Source organism: Convolutriloba macropyga, chromosome 11, assembly GCF_964194025.1.
Source record: "Convolutriloba macropyga chromosome 11, txConMacr16.3, whole genome shotgun sequence".
In the NCBI taxonomy this organism is placed as follows: Eukaryota; Metazoa; Xenacoelomorpha; order Acoela; family Convolutidae; genus Convolutriloba; species Convolutriloba macropyga.
In genome coordinates, this window is record NC_134478.1 from 29409784 (window position 1) to 29431221 (window position 21438).

The 21438-nt window shown below is 36.9% G+C and overlaps 2 protein-coding genes across 2 annotated transcripts in view; one reads left to right on the forward strand and one right to left on the reverse strand.

Moving 5' to 3' along the window:
- LOC142349091 (uncharacterized) overlaps window positions 1-769 on the forward strand; it is a 174316-nt gene extending 173547 nt beyond the window's left edge. The window contains exon 19 of the mRNA XM_075400504.1: window positions 154-769. Within this exon, the coding sequence (XP_075256619.1) occupies window positions 154-325 (172 nt within the window). The 3' untranslated portion in view covers window positions 326-769. The remainder of the gene's footprint in view (window positions 1-153) is intronic.
- Window positions 770-18636: 17867 nt separating this feature from the next.
- The window catches only part of LOC142349013 (intraflagellar transport protein 52 homolog), a 28071-nt gene continuing 25269 nt past the window's right edge, over window positions 18637-21438 (reverse strand). The window contains exon 4 of the mRNA XM_075400412.1: window positions 18637-19215. Within this exon, the coding sequence (XP_075256527.1) occupies window positions 18796-19215 (420 nt within the window). The 3' untranslated portion in view covers window positions 18637-18795. The remainder of the gene's footprint in view (window positions 19216-21438) is intronic.

Sequence of the window (21438 nt, forward strand, 5' to 3'; positions counted from 1 at the left end):
CCAATTAACTCAGAAATGTGGATGAGCGGGGTCGGAACTTTATTCCACATTACCAAGCACATTACCAAGCCGCCTTGTTCTTTTTTTAAATTACAATCACCGTTTTTGCAAATGAAATCAGTTTTTCCTTTGATATCCAGTTGCCCATTTAAGCTTCCGAGTATTGTACTCGTTCCAACCCACAAACCCAGACGAACTGCAGTTGATTAAGGACGAGGTCATCTTAGTTGTGGAACAGTGCTCCGATGGGTGGTTTGTTGGCAAGTCAGTCCACTCTGGCAAATTTGGACTGTTCCCTGGAAACTACGTCACAAAAGTGCAATAAACAACATAATTTGAGACCAGATCTCAATTCTTAACTAAATCATTGGCTTTCTTTTTCCAAAATTTTTCCAAATCGGAGTTCCTTGTTTGCTTCCAAAAATATACAATATGGTAAAGCAGACACCTCTATCATATAGCTCTTTCAGTAATATAAATGGCATCATAGTGAATGGTTAGGAATAGAATAAAAGTCCACGCAAGCCGTTCGAAAATTAAAAATCCGCCCTATCGAAAGTTCTGCACTTTATATGACCATGTAAGGGGGGGGGGTAACTTAAGGCTGTAAAAGCGAGCTGATGATTTATAAAATGAATCATATCGACCAACTAACGTATCCGACATTCTATCACAGCAATGTATATCAATTTCAATTGTAAATGTGTTTTATTATTCCGGTTATACTAAATATATATATCAATGGCAATTCATACTAGTTCTTAACTTAGTTCTTTTTTGAATCTAGGGTTGGAAGCAGAAAGGGCAACTGGAATAAGAAAGGGCACCCTTGCAATTAATAGATGGCTGCAGGGAATTAAAATTGAGCTTGACATACTGCAGCTTGAGAGCGGTTAATTTAAGCACAACAGAACTTTTTTTTTACAATTCAAAGAATTTGAATTGTATTGGGGCGCTGTCTTTTTTTAGGATCTGTTCACACATGTTCATGATTTTTGTAATCAAATTGGAGTAGTGATTTTGGTCACGCCGAAACAAGAAGTGGAGCGAAAATGCGAGTGGTTTTGGGGCGTAAAATTTTTTCGCTCTAAATTTCAAGTGGAGTGAGAAAACGGCGTAAAAATTCGCTTTCTCGCTAGTGGTTTTTTGTTCACATGCGGCAATTTCACTCTGATTTTTACTTTTTTCGATTTTTTGGATTGGATTTTTTTCTAAAGCGTTTTCCCTATCTTGATAGTTCATTCTAGGCCTAGTTTTTTGTTTGAGCCAAATTTCCATTTCTCGCTAGTGGTTTTTTTGTTTGCATACGGAATTTTGACATTGAATTTTTTTTAAACTTTTTTAATCTGTTTTTTTGAAATGATTTTCCCAATTCACTCATAGTCCGTTCTAGGTCTAGTCTTTTGTTCAGTCAATGAAAATTCTTTGAATTGTACGTCAGGACTTGTCCTGCTATGTTTTTTTCATTGTGACCATGACTTTTGCAAGAAATTTTGGTCCTGAATGTATACTGAACGAACATCAAAACGAAATAACCACCCTTACGAAGTAGAAATTCAATTTTTGATGCAATATTGTTCCAACTTGAAAAAATAATGTTTACACCACTGTTCACCTACACTAGTGGTCTTGCCAACTGAAATTCAGATAATACGCATTAGTAACTAACCCCAGATAAAGTTGAAGATCACCATCCAAGTTTCACAGTAACAAGCAGACTCGGTAATGTGCATTTGCACATAATGTTTCGACCCCGCTCAACTACGTTTTTGACTTAATTGTCCACCAAATGAGGAAAAGATAGAAAACTTTGTAAAAGTCACTTTAAAAATCGCTTTCAACTCAAACCACTGAACAAATTAAACAATAACAATTTAGAGCGCAAATGATCTCTGCCATTAAGGAGAGTAAGACAAGACAAACCACAAAATCAAATAAAACAACAAGCATTACTTACGAGGAAACTCACTGTCTACTTAAAAAAAATTAATGAAAAATTCAAAATAGTATCAGATAAAAAAACTAAGTAAAATCAAATGCCTTCCATTTCACCACAAAAGATATGGCACCTGTCTTTCTTTATTGAGAATATTTAACGAGTAGACAGAAAACAAAGGGCAAACTTGGGGAAATATAATGAAACTTTTTCAAAAAACAATTAAAATCTTAGTCATGAAAGCCATTAGCTATCAACTGAAATCAGTCACTGACTTCATATAAATCTTCACACAAAACCACTGAGACCTGTCAGTATCCAGAACATCATACGACTAAAAAAGAACAAACACAGGCAAAAATCTAGACGTCAATTATATTTTGAGAGGAAACGGTGTGAAGCCTTTAAAATCGCAACCTATTCTTCAACAATGGTGAAAATAATCAATTGCTTCTTCTTTTAACTTCGTTATTGTGATATATAACTTGTCAATACGGTGCATCAATGTGATGACCAAAAAAGACAGCAAAAGGACCTCAAAAATTGGAAAATGTCCAAAAAAATTAAGAAAAGTTATGAAAACTCGTAGTATCAAAGCCCAAAAACCAAGATTTAAATATTAAGACAGCAGAAAAGACTACATTTTAATTCACTGTGAAAAGAATACGACCTCTCTTCGCTGAGAGTACGCTTAAAAATGGCAGAAATAAGCTTGAGACTGGCAAATCTCAAAAAAGCATTATTAAAGAAACATTTTAAAAAGATAACTTGTTATCTTTAAAAATAGATTAACTTGTCTCTCTTAGGAAGCCATTTCGTTAGTGAGACTAAGTCAAAAGACTACAAAGTAACAACGAATCCAGGAAGAACTCAAAACTTTGAAAACAAGTTTACGCAAACGGTGTTGAAGCCTACAAACCATATGTTTTTCGGTGAAAATATCATGCATAAGTTTTGACCTTTATTTTAAATGTGACATGTCAATATTTGAGGTTTCTTTTGAAATCATTTTGCTTTGTAAGTAACAATTAAAAAACGACAAAAATATTCTGAAGAAATATACAGCGTGCCATTACAATCCGAATAAATTTTGCACTAAAATTTCACAACTGGAATAAAACTGATCTTGCTGCTCCTCCATTAACACAAAAAATGTTCCAAATGCACGCAAATACCTTATTTGACCAAAAAGTCATCATATCAAAAATTTTATTTTACCAAAAGCCATTATTTATCAACTGAAAGCAATAGATAGTTTCTTTAACAGCTCATTTGATTTAAAGTTAGATGTTTATTTAATTACACTTAGTCATAAGAATACAAAAGAAGTTCAAATAATTGCAAGATTTCATTAAAAAATCAAGAAAAACAATTTTTCGGAGCCATAAGCTTTACTCAAAACGCCTTTATTTATTGGACCTGATTTGAACATAAATTTGACCTCCCATTAATTGCACTTTTCAATGAAAAACAGTTTTGCCTGTAATTGGGATGAAAAAATCGCAAACAATTTTAAAAAATGACAGACCCAAGATAAAATCTGAATACTTTTTCATTGCAAAAAGCAAAGATGACACCAATGTTGGCCTTGCTTTTGCTGCAAAAATGTTATTTCCAGAAAACTTTCTTAGGAACCGGAGGTACAATTAGCCCGGTATCTGAAAAACGAATATTTTTTCAGCAGTTTTTAGGTCTATTAAATTAGATTACAATTAAGTTAGGTTACAATTCACTAAATTTTTGACTGCCGTAACTTCTTGGAGAAAGCGAAATCCAAAGAATCTTCTAATTAGAAATTCTACGCTTTACGAGCATTCTAAAGATACCACTCATAACACGTACGATGAATATCAATTTGCAAAAATTGGCTGAAAAAAAAACTCAGTTGAGCATATAGTTCCTCCCCCACTAAAGTGGGTTGGACGAAAAAGAAAGTTGTCATAAGATCACAATTTATTAATTTACAACTCTGGGGTCTCTATTTAACACAACCGCAAATTCAGCCATGGTTGAACAAACCAGAAAATAACAGATATTGAGACAACTTTCCTTTTATTGATACTTGAACAGAGTTCATCAACTTTTCATTGGGATTTCTGTTATGTGAACGTTGGGTTTCATCTGAATTTCATAGGCAGGCGACAGAAGCAGTCTTTGAAATCAATGGTGTGAAAACAGTTTTAGAAATTCGGTTACAAATTGGAGTAAGAATGCCTCAAAAATTGAATTTCTATTTCGTAAAATTAGGGGGTGCACACTTACTTTTGATGTTCAGTGTCAATCAGTAAACTTATTTAGCGCTAATTTTGAACGCGACGTCTTTTGTTTTGCCGTTATCAGCTCTTTTCATGCCAAAAAGATTTGACTGGGAATCACTTTGCGTAGTCCATAGATATATCAAAACCTCCATCATTGTCAAGTTTGATCAAGCCAATATTGTTTTGCTGCTCATCCACACTGCAAAATTACCGCAGTAAAAGAATAATTTAACAGATCTTTTTCTGCGCCCTTTACGTCTGAATATTTAACTAATCACTTTCGATAAGCTCCTGTTTATTTTGCTCAGGATTGAGGCGTGAAGGTCCGTACAACAACGAGTTTCTTGTCATGATATTTAACTTCAGAGTCAAGCGAGTTTGTACTCAAAGTGAATGTTGCCAATGTTATTGCAACTTTCAAGATGATTCAAAAACCGCCAAAATTGCAACAAAACTTGACTCTTTTGTCCAACAACGTGAAACTTAGACGTGCTCTTTTAACAAATGATTAGACTAGAGATATGGTTTAAAACATAATTTTGGCGACCATCCGCCTTGATAATACGGACATAAAACCTTCTGAATTAAATTCAATTTATTTTGAAACAAAGAGGGGGCATGAGCACACCCCAAGACTAATATCCAACACTACGACAGAGGAAGAGTTTCTTATTGCAGACGAGCCAACCAAAGACGAAGAGTTTTTTTTTCAAGGGTTTTCAGACGTCACCCGACCAAGAAGGCCTGACATTTTTTTTGGTTACAGACGTCACCAAGAGATGATCGCCCGAGGTTCCAGACGTCACCTTAGAAGTCCTTTCCCCGGTTAGACGTATCCAAAAAAAAGTGATTTTTTTTGCGACAAAAAATCTCAAACACACAAAAATTGTCCCCCAACGAGCCTTTGGTAGATGATTTATGAAAGAAATAGCCGTGAGCAACTACAAGTCAGCAATTAACGAAAAAAAACCACAAATTGCCCGAAAAACGATATAGCGTTTTTTGCATCGGAAAAACTCAAAAACAATTTTTTCAATTTGTCGCAAAAAATCTACATGAAAGTAAAATTTTTATTTGAATAGAACACTTCAGTTGGACTTAAAATCAACTTTATTTTGGTTGAACACCTTATGTAAAATTTTTGCTCAAAAAATGAGAAAGTCGCAAAAGTGCTTTTTTGAGCGTCAAAAATCAAAAACCGTTTTTCTAACGTTTTAATGAAAACTTTTTATTAAATCCAAAACCCATTGATTAGCCCTCCTGGGTTCGTTGGAAAAGAAGCTTCGAAATCAATCTATCGATTTTGCAATTTTGTAAAGAAGCAACTCAATTTTGACAAAATTTGCTTCCTTGACTACAAAAAATCAAAAAACGTTTTTCTAACGTTTTAGGGAAAACCTTTTAATAAATCCAAAAAACCCATTGATTAGCTTGATTACCCCCCTGGGTTTGTTGAAGAATAAGCTTCAAAATCAGTTTATCGATTTCGCAATTTTGTAAAGAAGCAACTCAATTTTGACAAATATTGAATTGAATCAAAATTCAAATATTGAATTGAATCAAATTGAATCAAAATTCTTTGAATCAAAAAATTCAAAAAACGTTTTCCTAACGATTTGAATAAAACATTTAATAGTTCCACTGAAACCCATTGATTAGCCCCCCTGGTTTTGTTGGGAAACAAGCTTCAAAATCAGATGATTGAATATACAAACTTATAAAGAGGCAACTTGAAATTTGCTTCTTTTAATTAAAAAACTAAGAAAACATTTTTCTAATGTTTATTGGCAGTTTTCAGTAGATAACAAGAAAGCGTTCAAAATAGCTCCTTCTGTTTGTTTAAAAATTTATTTCATCCCCTTACAAAACTGCAAAGAAGCAACAGAACAGTGGCAAAATTGTTTCTCTGTTATATAAAAATCAAAAAACGTTTTTTTAACGTTTTTTTTTCTTATTAAAGAAAAAATCAATCAATTTTCAAAAAAAGCTATTTTATATACCTGCGCAGTTCATTACAAAACAAGCTGAAAAACTATATAACCATTCTGGAAAACCGAAAAGAACAGACAGAAAATTACTGAAAAGCTTCTGACAAAAAAAAACCTACAAAGAGGTTTGTGTTTTCTTTGATCTTAATTGCATACTACTAGCCGCGAGCCTAGTTAATGGGGTAGGAAGCTTTCCTAAGAAAACCCGACATTTACACTTATTTTGTTTTCATTTTGCATACTACTAGCCGCGCATCTAGTTAATTGAGTAGTATACACTGAACATACCTTCTAAAGAGAAATAAAAAGAGAAGATAAGATCTATTTTCCTCTTTTCTCAAAAAGAAGTAAATCAAAAGCTGTCGAATAATTCTCCACTCAAATTCATTCACGCATATAGTCCCTTTGAGTCGGAAAACTCAAACGTCTCTTCTTTTTTGTCCGCGGTCTCAGAAGTTGCCGAAAGAAGTCCCTTTTCCCCCTTTGGTCTCAGTAGTCACCAACTGAAGAGGAGTGTGTTTCCGTTGGGTCGCAGTAGTCGCCAAAGTAAAGATGAGCAATTCATAGGTGGCAGATAATATCCAGAAACAAATACAAGCAGTTAAATGGTAGCAGTTGTCCTTAACTTCATAAGAATCGCAAAACAGAATTTCTTGGAAAAGAGCCTCAAAGTAGACCCAGCTTGTAAGCAACCAGTTTTCTCTGCTTGTCTGTAGCTCACGTTGCCTGGTCGCACCGCATTTTAAATTCTAAAAAAATTTAACTTATTTTGAAGAAGTATCAATATTGATTTAGTTTGTTTGGTTTTAGGTTTTATTTGTTCCTAAAACTCCACACACAAAAAAAGAGAAAACACTTCAGTAAAATTTTTTCTGGTACCTTGATTGTGATAAAAAGAGAACTAAAATTTACAGAAGAATCGTTGCGAAGTCATATAAAAAAAATTGAAAGCAATTATTTGGTCCTGTTCAACAAATCAACGGTACACACGCGCGAACGCTTAGTTTTTCCTTTTTTTGAAGAAAGTTTTAGCTAGATTTAGCACCAAAAAAACACCTTTAGGATTCCTGTTTTTGTGAAAAGTTGCGTCGCTAATTTTGAACGAAAAGAGCTAGGCTGATTAGCCTACATAAACTTAAGAGGTTTTTTAATTTACCAAAGAAGTCGTCGCTCAGAAAATTTTGAGCCATTTTTACCTTTACTTTACATACGACAGAACCATTACGAGTTGACTACAGCCGGTTCATCAAGATGACAAAAGAAAACAGCCAGAAGTTGCAATACGCATTGAACAAGTTCAAAATGACTGAGCTCAACATGAAAAATCAGCTTGATCTCTTACAGACATCCTTTGAGCAGAGGAAAAGCTTCCGCACTCTTTCTTTGTTGATCAACAAAATCAAGGAGAGCGTTGAAGAGCTGAAGACAAACCTTGACAGCATCATGATGAGAAAAGTAAGCTCTAGTAGCATAAACTCAGTCATGAAACGTCAATCGAACTTCATCTCTCGTCTAGAAAAATTGGAACTAGAAGTCAACAGTCTCGACGATGATGGTCAATTGAGTCAATCATCAACTCGAGTGCGCGATGACATCAGCTGCGTCTCAGAGTCCTCAAAAAGACAGCTCGAGTCGCATCGATTGACACCAGTTTCCCAAAACTCAGAGCAAAACAACATGACAGTAAAGAACCCTGCCAGCGATGTCTCCCCTCCAGTGCCCCCAAGACCGGCGAAACCATCGTTTTTCCTTCCGCAAGGAGAAAATAAACCCATCCTTCTCTCCAAATTCTTTCAGAGCACAGACAATTTGAGCAGGATACTAGAGAATTGACTGAAGAATCAGTAGAAAATTTTACGACGGTTGAACACATAAATCAATCAATGGCGTTGTTAGCAGCCCCAACACCAGCATCAACCCTATTATCCAGAGCAAACATTCAGGACAGATTTGTCTTGAGTAATCTTCAATCCCCAGAACACAACGTTGTTCCCAGAGAGTAAGAGAACACTTTCAACCAGTTTGCTTCAATTCAACAACCCTCCATTCCAATGAATCAAACTGCAGTCTTATTTCCTGTTGAATCTATTGATAACCAGCCGGAATTAATTCACTCATCAATTGAAGAATTGAACCAGTTCTCTAGTTCAAAGCGGATTACATTGCCCGAATTGCCAATGAATCAATCAGCAAATGCCACAGTTAGACCAAAAGAAAAGTCTTCTGTTCCCTTAAATAACAAAAGAGAAGATCAAAGCATACAACGTTTTGCATTAGATTTACAAAACTCACTTCAACATAATTGCTCAATTAACAAAACCAATAAATACCGAAAATCAAGTTTATGCAATTTGAATGAGCAAATGCTTCAGCGTCAATTTCATTCAGAAAAAGGAACAAATAGAGTGACAAATGAGACCACGCCAAATCCATATTGTTACGAAGACAGTCGTCACAATCCCCTACATTTTGACAACAATCAAAGTGCAACTGCTCAAACTGTTTCAAACACTCAATTTTCAGCTGTTCCGATAAGTGAAAACCAGAACAGCGGAAAATTGGCGTCAGCAATGTCGCTCCCAACAGTAGCGCAAACAAACGTTTCCCAACAATTTCAGAGCCCACTTTACCCAACTGGAGTTCATTTTAGCAATGGAAATCGAACGGAAGAACCAAACGATGGAATTGGTTTCCCCTCCAATACAAAACTCAACAACCAAGGTACCAACCTTGTTGGCTGTACATCATCTCAGCCACCTAATTGTCCGCTTACTCCGGAAAATCCCTTTACAAACTACCAAACAGCCATTCTTCCCCCCTTTACTCAACATATTAGCCAACCAAACATTTCGGGAAATTCGAAACAAATTCCAAATTGGTCTTTCTGGAAAGCAACTGTTTCAGCCACGAACTGAAATACAAACAGAAACAATCCCGTTTGAAAATAATTTTAATTTACAAACCACAAACAAAAATTCCATAAAACTTCCACCAATAACAATATCAAATTTCAATGGTAACCCACTGAAATACCATGAGTGGATAAACAATTTTTTCAACCTAGTTGACAGTAATACTAGCCTTACGGATACACACCGTATAACATACTTACAGAACTCGGTCGTAGGAAAAGCCAAAGAAAAAATTCAAGCTTACTCGTGTGACCCAGCTTACTACGCGATTGCTTTGAAAGAGCTCATGGATCACTTTGGAGATCCCAGCATTGTTGTGAATGCTTTCATCAATCAACTGGAAGTCTGGTGTCCGAACAATGACTACAACAAACAGAGTTTCGTATTTTTTTTCTTCTTTTCTCAAACGATTAGTGCAAGCTTTTGAATATTTAGGCTTCAAAGCCGACTTGCAAAGTTCAACGTTGATGAAAAAGGCAAAAAAATTCCACATAATATTCTGATAAAATGGACAGAGTATACAATAACATCAATTGGAAATCAACCAACCGTCTCTGATTTTCAGAAATGGCATGAAGTACAGGCCCAAGTATACGACAAAATCAACAGAGAAAATGTTCATAAGCCGTTTAATAATTGAAACACTTTCGGTCAAAACAGTAATAGCATTAGCAGATTTAACAACAACAATGATAATAGGAACAGCAATGCTGTGAATCAATTTTCTAATAATTCACAAAACAATTGAAAACCGAATTCATTGCACTCAAGTCGCCCCGCAAAACAGCATGGTCAACCACCTTTTCCTCCGCGTAAAGATGTTGATCAGTCAAACAAGTCATGCGAGAAATGCAAAGGAAGTCACATACTCGCAACATGCCCTGAATACCAGAAATGTGCGCCAGACCAAAGGTATGACATTGTGAGCAAGAACAATCCTTGCTCGAACTGTTTAAGCAACAAACATTTTAAGCAGTCATGTCCGTCCACAAAACGATGCCAAACATGTAAAGGATTTCACCACACAACTTTGCATGATCCTTCGAAACAAATTAAGCGGCCCACCGCTGCCTTCTCAACAAGCAATCCCAATCAGCCGACATAAAATCTAGCAAGCCCCCAAACACAGCCATCCTTTCAACAACAAAATCAAAACAAAAGTACTGACACTGTCAGCAGTACAAAGAACCAGCAGACAAGATACGGTCAATCGTTTTCTTGTAAAAGACAATCACAGCAACAAAATATTCAACGCGCCCGTTTGAATGCTTCGAATCCGACCCAAAACTTCAGTATCAACCGAAATACAATTCCTCCTCCTGAATGGTATGAACAACTACAATTAATACCAGTTTCATTTGTAAACGGAAATAAAGTGTTTGATACCTACGCCTTGATTGACCCCGGAAGCCAGTTCACCTTCCTGCTGGATAAAGTTACTAGCTTTCTTGAGCTTCCCTGCTAAGCACAAGCATCAACAACTCTGCAGTACCTAAACACTGAACATGAAATGCCACTGTCCAAAATTAGTGAAACAGTGACAGTAACGCCTTATGACAAAATCAATCAACACTTCAGCATTGCAAGAGCCTATAGCACGCCATGTCTCAATGTATCACCCGCTAACGTTCTTGAACTCAATCAATTGTGCGACACCTTCAAGGAACTTAGTCACATTTATTTCCCTGACATAGCCAACGGTGCAATAGGCGCCCTCCTTGGTGTCAATACGTTTGCCTTCACATATCCAGTCGACGTAATCCAAGGTAGCAAAAAACGGCCATTAGCGTAAAAACAAAGCTTGGTTGGACTCTCGCTGGAGAGTACGAGCTATCTCCTAAAACAATGAACGCAAACAAGTCCCCTCGCCAACCATTCATTTACCATGTCTGCCGGAAAGACATTGAAGAAGAACCATTGGACGAATTGGTTCAAAGATTCTGGAAAATAGAAGCTGAAGGTACATTACACGAACAGAATGAAGACAGCTCACTAGACCAATTAGCAGTGCAAACAATGGAAAACTCAATCTGTCACAACGGTGAAAGATATCAGATTGGCCTTCCTTGGAAACCTGTAAAGAAACTCCAGAATAACTATTTCTCAGCAGTCAGTCAACTAAAAAGTCTACAAAAACGACTACAAAACGATCCCGGTCTCAATCAGAAGTACAACCAGACACTCCAAACAGACTTGGATAAAAATTTTGTCAAGCCAGTCGAAATGCAAGCACCACCCCCAGAGTCAATATGGTACTTACCTCATCATCCAGTCACTAATCCAATCAAAACCGGAAAAGTGAGAAGAGTTGCCAACGCAGCATCAAAATTCCGCGGTGAATCACTGAACTCAAATCTTCTAACTGGTCCTGATTTGCTAAATAACCTAGTTGGAGTGCTGTTGAGATTCAGAGAACACCCGGTTGCTGTTTTGTCAGACATCGAAGGAATGTTTATGCAGATTGCCGTGAGACAAGAAGACCAGTCTGCTCTTCGTTTCCTTTGGATGATAGACAACTCCATTCGACAATTCCAATTCACTAGATTAATCTTTGGCGCAACATGTTTACCATTTTGCGCAATTTATGTGCTCAATAAACGTGCAGAAGACAACAAAAGTGAATTTCCAGCCGCCTTGAACGCTATTAAACACCACTTTTATATGGATGACTACTAAACACCACTACATCCAGTCCCTGCCAACAATTTCAGAAGCCAAAGAAGTCATATCACAGACAACAAGATGCCTGAAAAATGGTGGCTTCAGGTTAACAAAATTTCTTCCGACGCTGAAATCTCGCTGAAATCTCTTCCGACGACAAAGACGAAACAAAAGAGATCATAAGAGTCCTTGGTCAAAAATGGAACATAACAACTGACGATTTTGTCATGTTTCCCCTACAACAATTTCCTAAAGATGCAACAGTGTACACACAAAGGAAAATATTCAGTTTGGTATCTTCAATCTTCGATCCCTTCGGTCTGTTGTCTCCCCTGACAATTAGAATCAAAATGGTTTTGCAGCAGATTTGGAAACTTGGAAGAAAATGGGATGATTTGATACCACATGAACTACACCATGACCTCCAGAAAGTTCTGAACAGCTACTTTGCCATGCCCGAAATCCGAATACCAAGAACTGTTCAAAATTTCAGTAAAATCACAAGCAGCCAACTTCATATAATTGTGGATGCCTCAATGGCAGCTATGGCAGCCGTTGCTTACTTCCGTACAACCAATAGTCAAACCACTCCGCCACAAGCATGTTTTCTCATGGGAAAATGCAAAGTTGCTCCCATTAAACAAATAAGTGTGCCAAAAATGGAACTAGAAGCCGCTGTTATAGGAGTGAGCCTTCTACAACTGATCCAAAGATAAATGACACTGACATTCGACCAAATTTTTCTCTGTTCGGACAGTCAAGTAGTTTTGGACTGGATAGACTCAAATAAGAAGCAAAACGTTTTTGTTTCAAACAAATTGCGAGAAATTCATAAAAGTTCTTCACCCCAGCAATGGCATCACATCTCAACTTATCTCAATCCCGCCGATCACGGAACTCGCGGTCTTGAGACAAACGAAATTCAGCAGAAATGGTTAGATCCACCCCAATTTCTTTGCCAAAGCGAGTCGACCTGGAATGAGATAAACAAAACCACGCGCAACATGTGCGGCAGTCACGAGAAGTCCCAAGACAATTAAACCTATAGTCGATCCGAGTAATTTCTCAACATGGAACAAACTTCTTCTGACAGTTGCAACAGTTTTCAACCTAATTAATCGTGCAAAAAAATGCGAACGAACAATCACCAATACACAACTGAAGACATTCAATTATCAAGAAATTATCTCCTGGAATTATCTCAGGACAGTTTTTTCCATTCGACCGTTAATTCCTTACAACGTGGAATCAAACTAGATTCTAGGTGCAAAATACGATGCTTAAATCCGCTGTTGGATGAGGACGGATTACTCAGATCTTGTGGTCGATTTCAGTATGCACCAACACAACTGCATTTGGAAAAACGTCCAATAATTTTACACGCCAAGGACAAAATTGTTCGTTTGTACTTGGAACATGCCCATCAAACATGTGTTCACAAGTCCACAGAACCAACAAAAGCATTCTTTCAACAACGTTACCATGTGATTGGCCTTCGGAAAGCGTTAGCAAGCGTACGGTTTCATTGTTTCTTATGTCGACACTTTGACACGAAAAACATTCAACCAATTATGGCACCATTACCTAGTTTTCGTTTTCCAACAGCAAAAACACAGTTCCCCTATGCTAATTCTGCTGTAGATTTCTTTGGACCCTTCTACATTGAAGATTCCAAATGCATTTTAGAAAAACATTATGGTCTAATATTTACATGCATGGTGACGCGAGCAGTTCACTTAGAAACGTGTCCAGACATCAATACAGATACGTTTCTCAATGCCTTCAGAAGATTTTGCAGTCGTCGATGCCAGCCCCAACTTCTCTACAGCGACAACGGGAAAACTTTCATTGGCGCTTCTGAAGAACTGAAGAAAACTGTTAAAGCCTTGGACAATGACAGAATCTACAAAGCTTTAGCAGTAGCCAATACAACGTGGAAATTCAATCCCCCATACGGCCTTCATTTTGGCGGTGTCTGGAAGCGTTTGATCCAGAGCGCCAAAAGAACGCTCCTCCTCATTCTAGGATCCAGAAGACTCTCTTTTGACACTTTCCTAACAATTATGGTGGAAACAGAATCAATCCTCAATTATGGTGGAAACAGTATCAATCCTCAATGAGCAGCCTGACGAGGAACCTTTGACTCCAAACCACTTTCTTATCCAGCGTCCCTTCAATAGCTTGCCACCAGGATAATTTGGAGACCAGCAACCTGCAAGCTTGAAGACATGGAAGAACACGCAGAAGCTGCATATATAGCGACGCTTGGTTAAAGAGTATCTGCCAACGCTTAGCCGACGGTCGCAATGGTCAAACAGCAACGATCGACCTCTCAAAGTGGACGACATTGTTTGGGTGTTGAAAGACCAAACACCAAGAGGCATTTGGCCACTGGGAAGAGTCATGGAGACAACGCCAGGACGAGATGGAGAAACACGAGTCGTAAAGGTAAAAAGGGCTTACGGCACGTTCGTTCGCTCCGTTTCCGGTCTCGCACGCGTTTTTTCTCCGTAGTTTTTTTTCGACTTTTCTCGCTCCGGTTTTAGGCAACGTGAGTTACCCTTTTCCCACAAATTGATGTACTGACCATATTGACAACATATCAGCCTACAGTTTCAGAGCCAATTTCAAAGAAGATGACAAAAGACTTCAACCAATTGATGCCTCCGAAAACCCTTGATGCCCCCTTTGTGCCCTTGCAGCATGTTGCCAATGTTATTGCAACTTTCATGATGATTCAAAAACCTCCAAAATTGCAACAAAAACTTGACTCTTTTGTCCAACAACGTGAAACTTAGACGTGCTCTTTTAACAAATGATTAGACTAGAGATATGTTTTAAAACAGTGAATAAATCGACTTACAAACAACTTAGAGATAACAATTATTCGAACAAGCATTCATACACACTAAATTGCTGATTGAAACATGCAAGTTCTCACAGTGTAAACATAGTCGGCAGATTACAGGAACATAGCCGCCGTGGACGCGCTTGATGTACATCGGGATTGAAACAAAAAGAAAATTGACCGAATTTTTTTCTGATTTTTTTTCAGTGTCAAAAAGTTCTAATTCGGCGGACGGTTTCAGTTGGATTCTAAAACTATACTTAATTCAGCTTCCAAACTGAAAGCTAATAACCTTGATGCCAATGTCAGCTAGCAAACACTCTAATGAACTTTGATAACCTAATTCTCAATGACTTAATGACCGCGCTTTATCTCCTCCTTCGATCTTTTGAGTTGACAGTATTCATTACATTGCGTAATTGAATGCGTGAAAGAATTTAAAATCCATTCAGTTGAAACAGTGAGTGAAGTAAGTCAGAAGTCAAACGTGAAAATCGTGACTTATGTAAAACGAAAAACGTGATCAAAAGGTAAAGCCAATTTTTTAAAAAAGAGCGCCCAAATAATAGCCGTTGAGAGGCTAACGGCGGCTACTAAAAATTCCAACTTAAAGTTATACTGAAAGTAAGTTAGCATCACTATTTTCACAAAGAAAAAATTCAATTTTTGAGGCAACTTTACTCCAACTTAAAATCCAACTTTCAACTTAAATTTCTATTTTTTTGCACAATTGATTCTATAGCATTCCTGTCGTCTACCCATGATTTTCCAATAAAACGCAACGTTCACTTACGAGAAATTCCGACAAAAGTTGATGAACTTCATCCAAGTTTCACAGAAAAAAGAAAGTTGCCACAAGTTGTGATGTTTTCAGATTTGTTCAGCTATGATTAAATTTGCATGTGTTAAACCTTTGAGCGAAAACTGTGATCATGTTACACATTTCTGTTAACTATGAAACTTGGATGTAGATCATCAACTTTACATTGGGATTTCTCGTAAGTAAACGTTGCGTTTTATTTTAACTTCGTCGGTAGACGAGATGACTAGTGCAGGGGATCTGATTTTAAGTTGGAGTAATGTTGCTTCAAAAATTGAATTTTTACTTTGCGAAAATAAGTGATGCTAACTTACTTTTGCCGTTCAGTATAATTGGAACATCTTGCAAGATTTGAGTATGTAGCAGGAACTGATTTGAAGGACGAAACTTTGTTAATGAATCTAATAGCGCTTGAATATTTGAAAGAACAAGTTTAACTGTAGAAATAGTCAAATTAAAAAATGCGAACAAAATGATCAAGAAAAAGCCACGCTTTTTCCATTTTTCGCCAAATTGAAGCAACATTGATTCAAGAAACAATTGAAAATTATCATTGAACACTGTTTACTTGGCTGGGGAGAGTAAAAGTTGTAATTTCAGTATAACTTACAAGTTAACCATCCGGTTTGAAAAATCTTAGTCATGTAACAGGACTATTAAATTTATGTCTCTCAAGATATTCATATAGACACGCCCCAATCAGTGAAATGATTTTTAGGGCACAGAAGAAATCTTAAAACTCATGATCAACTGCTTTAAAGAATGCTTCGAGATTTTTTCCCATCTATCAAATTTCGAGCGAACTCCTTCCACAAAACTGGTTAGCAGTTGACTTCGATAGTAGCTAGCTTTGGCTTAGTGGGGTTAGCTTACGCTTAAGACAGGGCAAGCGAGGCAGCACAAAAAAAAGGGATGTATCAAGTTTTTTTGCGCGGATAGAGTGAGGGACTTGTGCCGAGTGGGTGTTAACAGTACTGGGAGGGTTTGGTGCGGGGTATTGGAGGGCATGGACGTTATAAAAACTGGTAGAGCTCTAAGATAGAACTCAGTGACTTAATTATCAAGGGGTTTATCTTTTTATCCCGTTTTTGAGGAAAAAAGTCAGACAAAATCGATCAAGCTAAAAAATCAGATCGTAAAGTGAACAGAGGATTAATTTCATTGCTAAAATCTTTGTTTGAAAGAGAAGAATTAATTTGGTCTGGGGTTATATGAAATTATCTGATTCTAAATTTGGAAGAGAATTAATTTGAATTATGATTATACCGACTATTTTTTCGATGGCACTTGTTCCGACCCCACTTGTGGGGGGAGGAACTATCTACCCAAATGGGTTTTTGTTCGGACAATTTTGGCCGATCATTATACTCATCATAGAGAAAGGTGAGTGATATCATTGAAAAGCTCGTCCAGCGTAAAATTCGAAACTAAAAAGATTTTTTCGTTTTTTCCGAGAAGTTATCGAGGATTGAAGTTTTGTGTGAACACGGAATATTTGGCATGATTTTGTTGACTTTTAGTGTAATTTTTCAATTTAAGATATTGGTTTTATGACTTTCAATGAGTTTTCAATTTTTTAAAAAAATTTTGATTATTTTTTTGTAATTTTGGTTCCCTTTGAAATCTTATTAACCGAATATTGATAGTTCCCATTGGTTTATAGAAGACGTCCAATGGATCCTAGATAAAGTTTTAAGAGAAAAGCTTTTTGTTAAAATGGCTTAGACACTTTCTACTCTCGCTTTTCTTTTGAATTTTTGGTTTTTGTGTGTATTTGTTGTTGTTTTCATAATCATAAGACTTATTTTGATGTTCTATTGATTATTGATGACCTATGATTGAAAAACATCCTTGCCTTCTCATTGAGACATAACTTAGCGTATTTTTTGTCTTCTGATGAAAGCTATTTGGTGGTTTTATTGCGTGGTTTTATTAAATATATCCGTGGTTTTATTATATATGTTCATGCTTATTATATATGCATATATATAAATTTCGTGGTTTTATTATATGGTTTTATTATATATGTTCATATTTCGTGGTTTTATTATATAATTTCGTGGTTTTATTATATATGTTCGTACTTGTTGATTTTTTGAAGTCATACTGTTAAAAATAGAAGAAACCCATTGCTGCTACAAATTTATTTGATATTAGAAAAATTTTTACCTAAAATTCCTTTTTTGGCTTCGACACTTTTCTCGCTCAATTTTTTTTGAGTTTGCTGTTTTTGCCTCTTTTTTAATTCTTCATGTACTCATACAATGCTGACTGGTCTCATAGGCTTCTAATTGAGGATCGAATGAATGATGTTGCTCAATGCACTCAGTTTATAGCGAATAGTATTAAAGTTTACGATATTCTTTGTTCAAAGAATTTTTATTCTTTTCGGTTCAGTTTTTGCTGTTTTCGTCAGCTTGTAATTTATTCTCATCATTGAGAGGTTCCAATTTCTTGTAATTCAAAAACTATTTTTCCATTGATGTGAAGTCGTAACTCATGTTTTGTTTGTTGGAAAAATGCGTTTTCATAAAATTTTGTGAGAGGTCAATATTTGTTTCTTTTTCCCCTTCTTTTAGCACATTCGCTGAAAATTTTTTGCTTTTTGCTTAGTTTTTGTTGTTTTCTCGTAGTCTTTCTATTGGCAGATCTTGTGAGCGCTGTAATGCGGCATGGTATTATGCAATTCAATTAGTAGTTCTGTTTTGTAACGATTTTTTAAAACTCAAACATCCATTTTTAATTATCTCATCATGAGGTTGACAATTAAGTCAAAAATGTAGATGAGCCCGGGTCGGAACATCATGTGCGAACGCACATTAACGAGCATCCTTGTTTTTGTAAAGATTAAAATGGTTTTTTGTTTTTCTCTGGCGTCCAGATAACATGTCAGTGACATCCTCAATCACATTTGCAGCAATACAAAAAAAAATAGTTGAGCTGTGTTAAATTTGACCGTAATCAAGAAATGAATCTGTCCGCAGATATATTGATTGGATACGGAAACTGCGTCAATCATATTTGCCTCAGCGAGCCTTTCAAAAATATAACAAATGCCCGTTAATTTTGCTTCGTGCCCAAATCTATTATTTTCTACCGTGTAAAGAATGTGAATTAAATGCTATCATCGTTTATCGCAGATATGGTCACAATTACCTCAGGCTCTGCAAAAGTAATTGATGAAATAACATCTTAACGTTGCTGCGAAAAAAGTTGTGATCACATGAGTTAAATTATACACTTTGTACATACTATAACGCATTTACACTATACAACATGTCCGTAATTATTTTGAAACATACATTTTAATGTCAGGAGAATCATCGTTCAAGGGATTCTATTGCATATCTATTCAGAACTCTGGCATCAATGTTAGTCTAGTATTAGGTTGTTTCCACCGCCACTTTGTTGCAGCATCGAATCATCGTTTCCTAATGAGCCAGTCTTCTTGAAGGCTACAATCTGTTTGAACATGTATTCCAGAACCCTTTTTGGTCTGTTCTCCCCAGAAGCCGATCCAATCTTGTCAAGAACTCCGCAAATATCGCCCGATTCTTCGATGAAGTACTGCAAGTCGTCCTCTGTGCACTTGTTGTACGCAGTGGCTAATCGAGATCTAGAAGAACTGAATTCCTCGTCCAGGTTGAACAGTTCCAGAGCAGGTGGATCTACCTCTCTGAAGGTGGGTGGGAATACTGCAGGTTGACAGTGGGGTAACGGAGTCTCGAATTCCGGTGGGATTAGAGTTAGGGGTTCGTGGTCAACTTTGAGATCTTTGTAGGCGTCGATAACCTGATAAATATTTACGAATAAGTATAAAACGCACCCATGTATAAAAAGCACCCACTTGAGATGCACCCATAAATAAAATTAATTTTTAAGAGAACTGATTGAAAAAGACGAACTCGATATAAAAATAAAAAATGATTGAAAAAGTTATTTCACCCCCTTTACTTCTCTTGTTAAATCAAATCTGACGTTGCGGTCAAATTAAATTTGCATTTCGCCAAAGAAAGAAATATTGTTCCTTCAATTGGCTATCGAATAATTGAGATTAAGTTTCCTCTTCTATAGAAATACCACCCTTGAACTTAACAGGATCGAAACTTTTAAGACCCCAATTCTTTCAATTCTGAAGTTGGTTAATTTTTATGATACCCAAAATGAAAATTAATTCATAAAACTTGTTTTGCAATTGTTTTTCGAAACAGGGAATCAACATAGCCGGTAGATAGACTGTTGAGACACCGTAGTTAACAAAAACCACCAGAACCAAAGACAAAAGAAAGCTGCTATGCAGAATATGAGATCAAATTACCATTTTGCTTCCATAGATTGGGAGAGCTCTGTTTAATTTCTGTTGGTTACCATTCTCAAATAATTTCATCGAGTGATTCATGTATCCTCAAAAATTTATCACACTATTGGCCTGAAAACCTACAGAGAAGCCGAAACAAATGATATCACGCGCACAAATTGAGCTGCAGAGCGAGATCATATGGTTGTGTTGAAGTCACTAAAAACTTTAGATAAGAATTGAAACTGTTAAATTGCTCCAAATCTGTATCATTAGAGAGCCAATGAGACCAGTCATTATTGAGATAGGGCAATAAAAGAACATGTGTTCAAGTCATAGAAACATGACTAACGACGGGCTAATTGCTCCCAAAAGACCGGCAGCTAAGCTGAGGATTAGCGATGTTAGTTAGCATCAGGAGGAGTGTGGGTGAGCCGAGTGGTGATCCATTGAGGAGGTGGATAAGAGAGGGGGTCTAAATCACCAGGTGGAGGAGGGTGGACGGGGAGTGACGAGGAGGGGTGACTTGGGGGAGGAGTTGACTGAGGGGCGGCATCAAACGCTAAGAACCACCCTTCACACCACGAATTTATGTCTCCTCAACAGTTTCGATGCATCACACACTAGAGACTAGTACAGCGTAAAGCTTCAGCCACTTCGAGCGCTACGTGCATTACTCGTTTCCCGTTTTTGAGGTCAAAAACTTAACAGCATGAGATGGAAAATCGGTCAGACAAAAACGCATAATTAAGATCACTCGGCTAGTATAATTGCACCAGTTAAAGTTCGTTTAAAAGCACTTAAACAGATACCTGCTCTTTGTTGATAAAAGCACGACAAAAAGCACAGTGAGAAACAAAAATGTCTTAAAATATACTTCCACTCAACTTGAAAACCAGCTTTAAGGCAATGTTTCAAACCTTAAGATTACTCGCTATTCTCCCCTGTTACTACCCCAGTGTGACAAACAATAGTCTAATCTCATTTCTCTGAAAAAAGTCAAAAATGTGTGAACAAATCTTAAGACAAATCCCAATACAATTCAAATTCTTCGAACTATGAAAAACCAGAAGTTGCGACCAATAAAAGTCTCGAGAGACACAATGCTTGGAAACACCGTAGGGTGGAAAAAATTAATAGAGTAAAGAGACTATATGCGAAAGAGAAAACAAAAAGAATTCAAAAAAAAATACCAAGAAAATCAACTTAAGAACAGAGGCGGAAGGTAGAACTGCAGACAGGTCTCAGCGACGGGGGCTATACATGTATTACAAAGCTCGCGTTTACTAGACCGGCTATCTTCTCGCAAAAGCTCTATTTATTGCTTCTTTTCGGCAGACACGACTGGAACACATTGACGACACTGTGTATTGATAAAAAGCGATTGCATTTAAGAATCCCTCGAGCACTTCCCTCAAGCCTTATTATAAACATTTCCTGAATTCTTCCCGGGTGATGGGTTGGCTTTGGTATTCACTTGATTAAGCATAGGGCGTTTATCTAAGGTAGGGGCAAAAAAGAGGCAGGAGGTAAAAACCCACAAAATTTTTCTTTCCACTTTAAACCTATTTTTTTAAGGGCGGGGATGAAACTCTACGAAATGCCTATTACATGTCTCTTAGGTCGTCAGGCGAAAAATCCACAGTACCAAACCGAGAAGCATAGTTGGCAGAAATTGGTTGAAAATGTCGAAACTTAGTCTCAAAAAAGCCATTAGA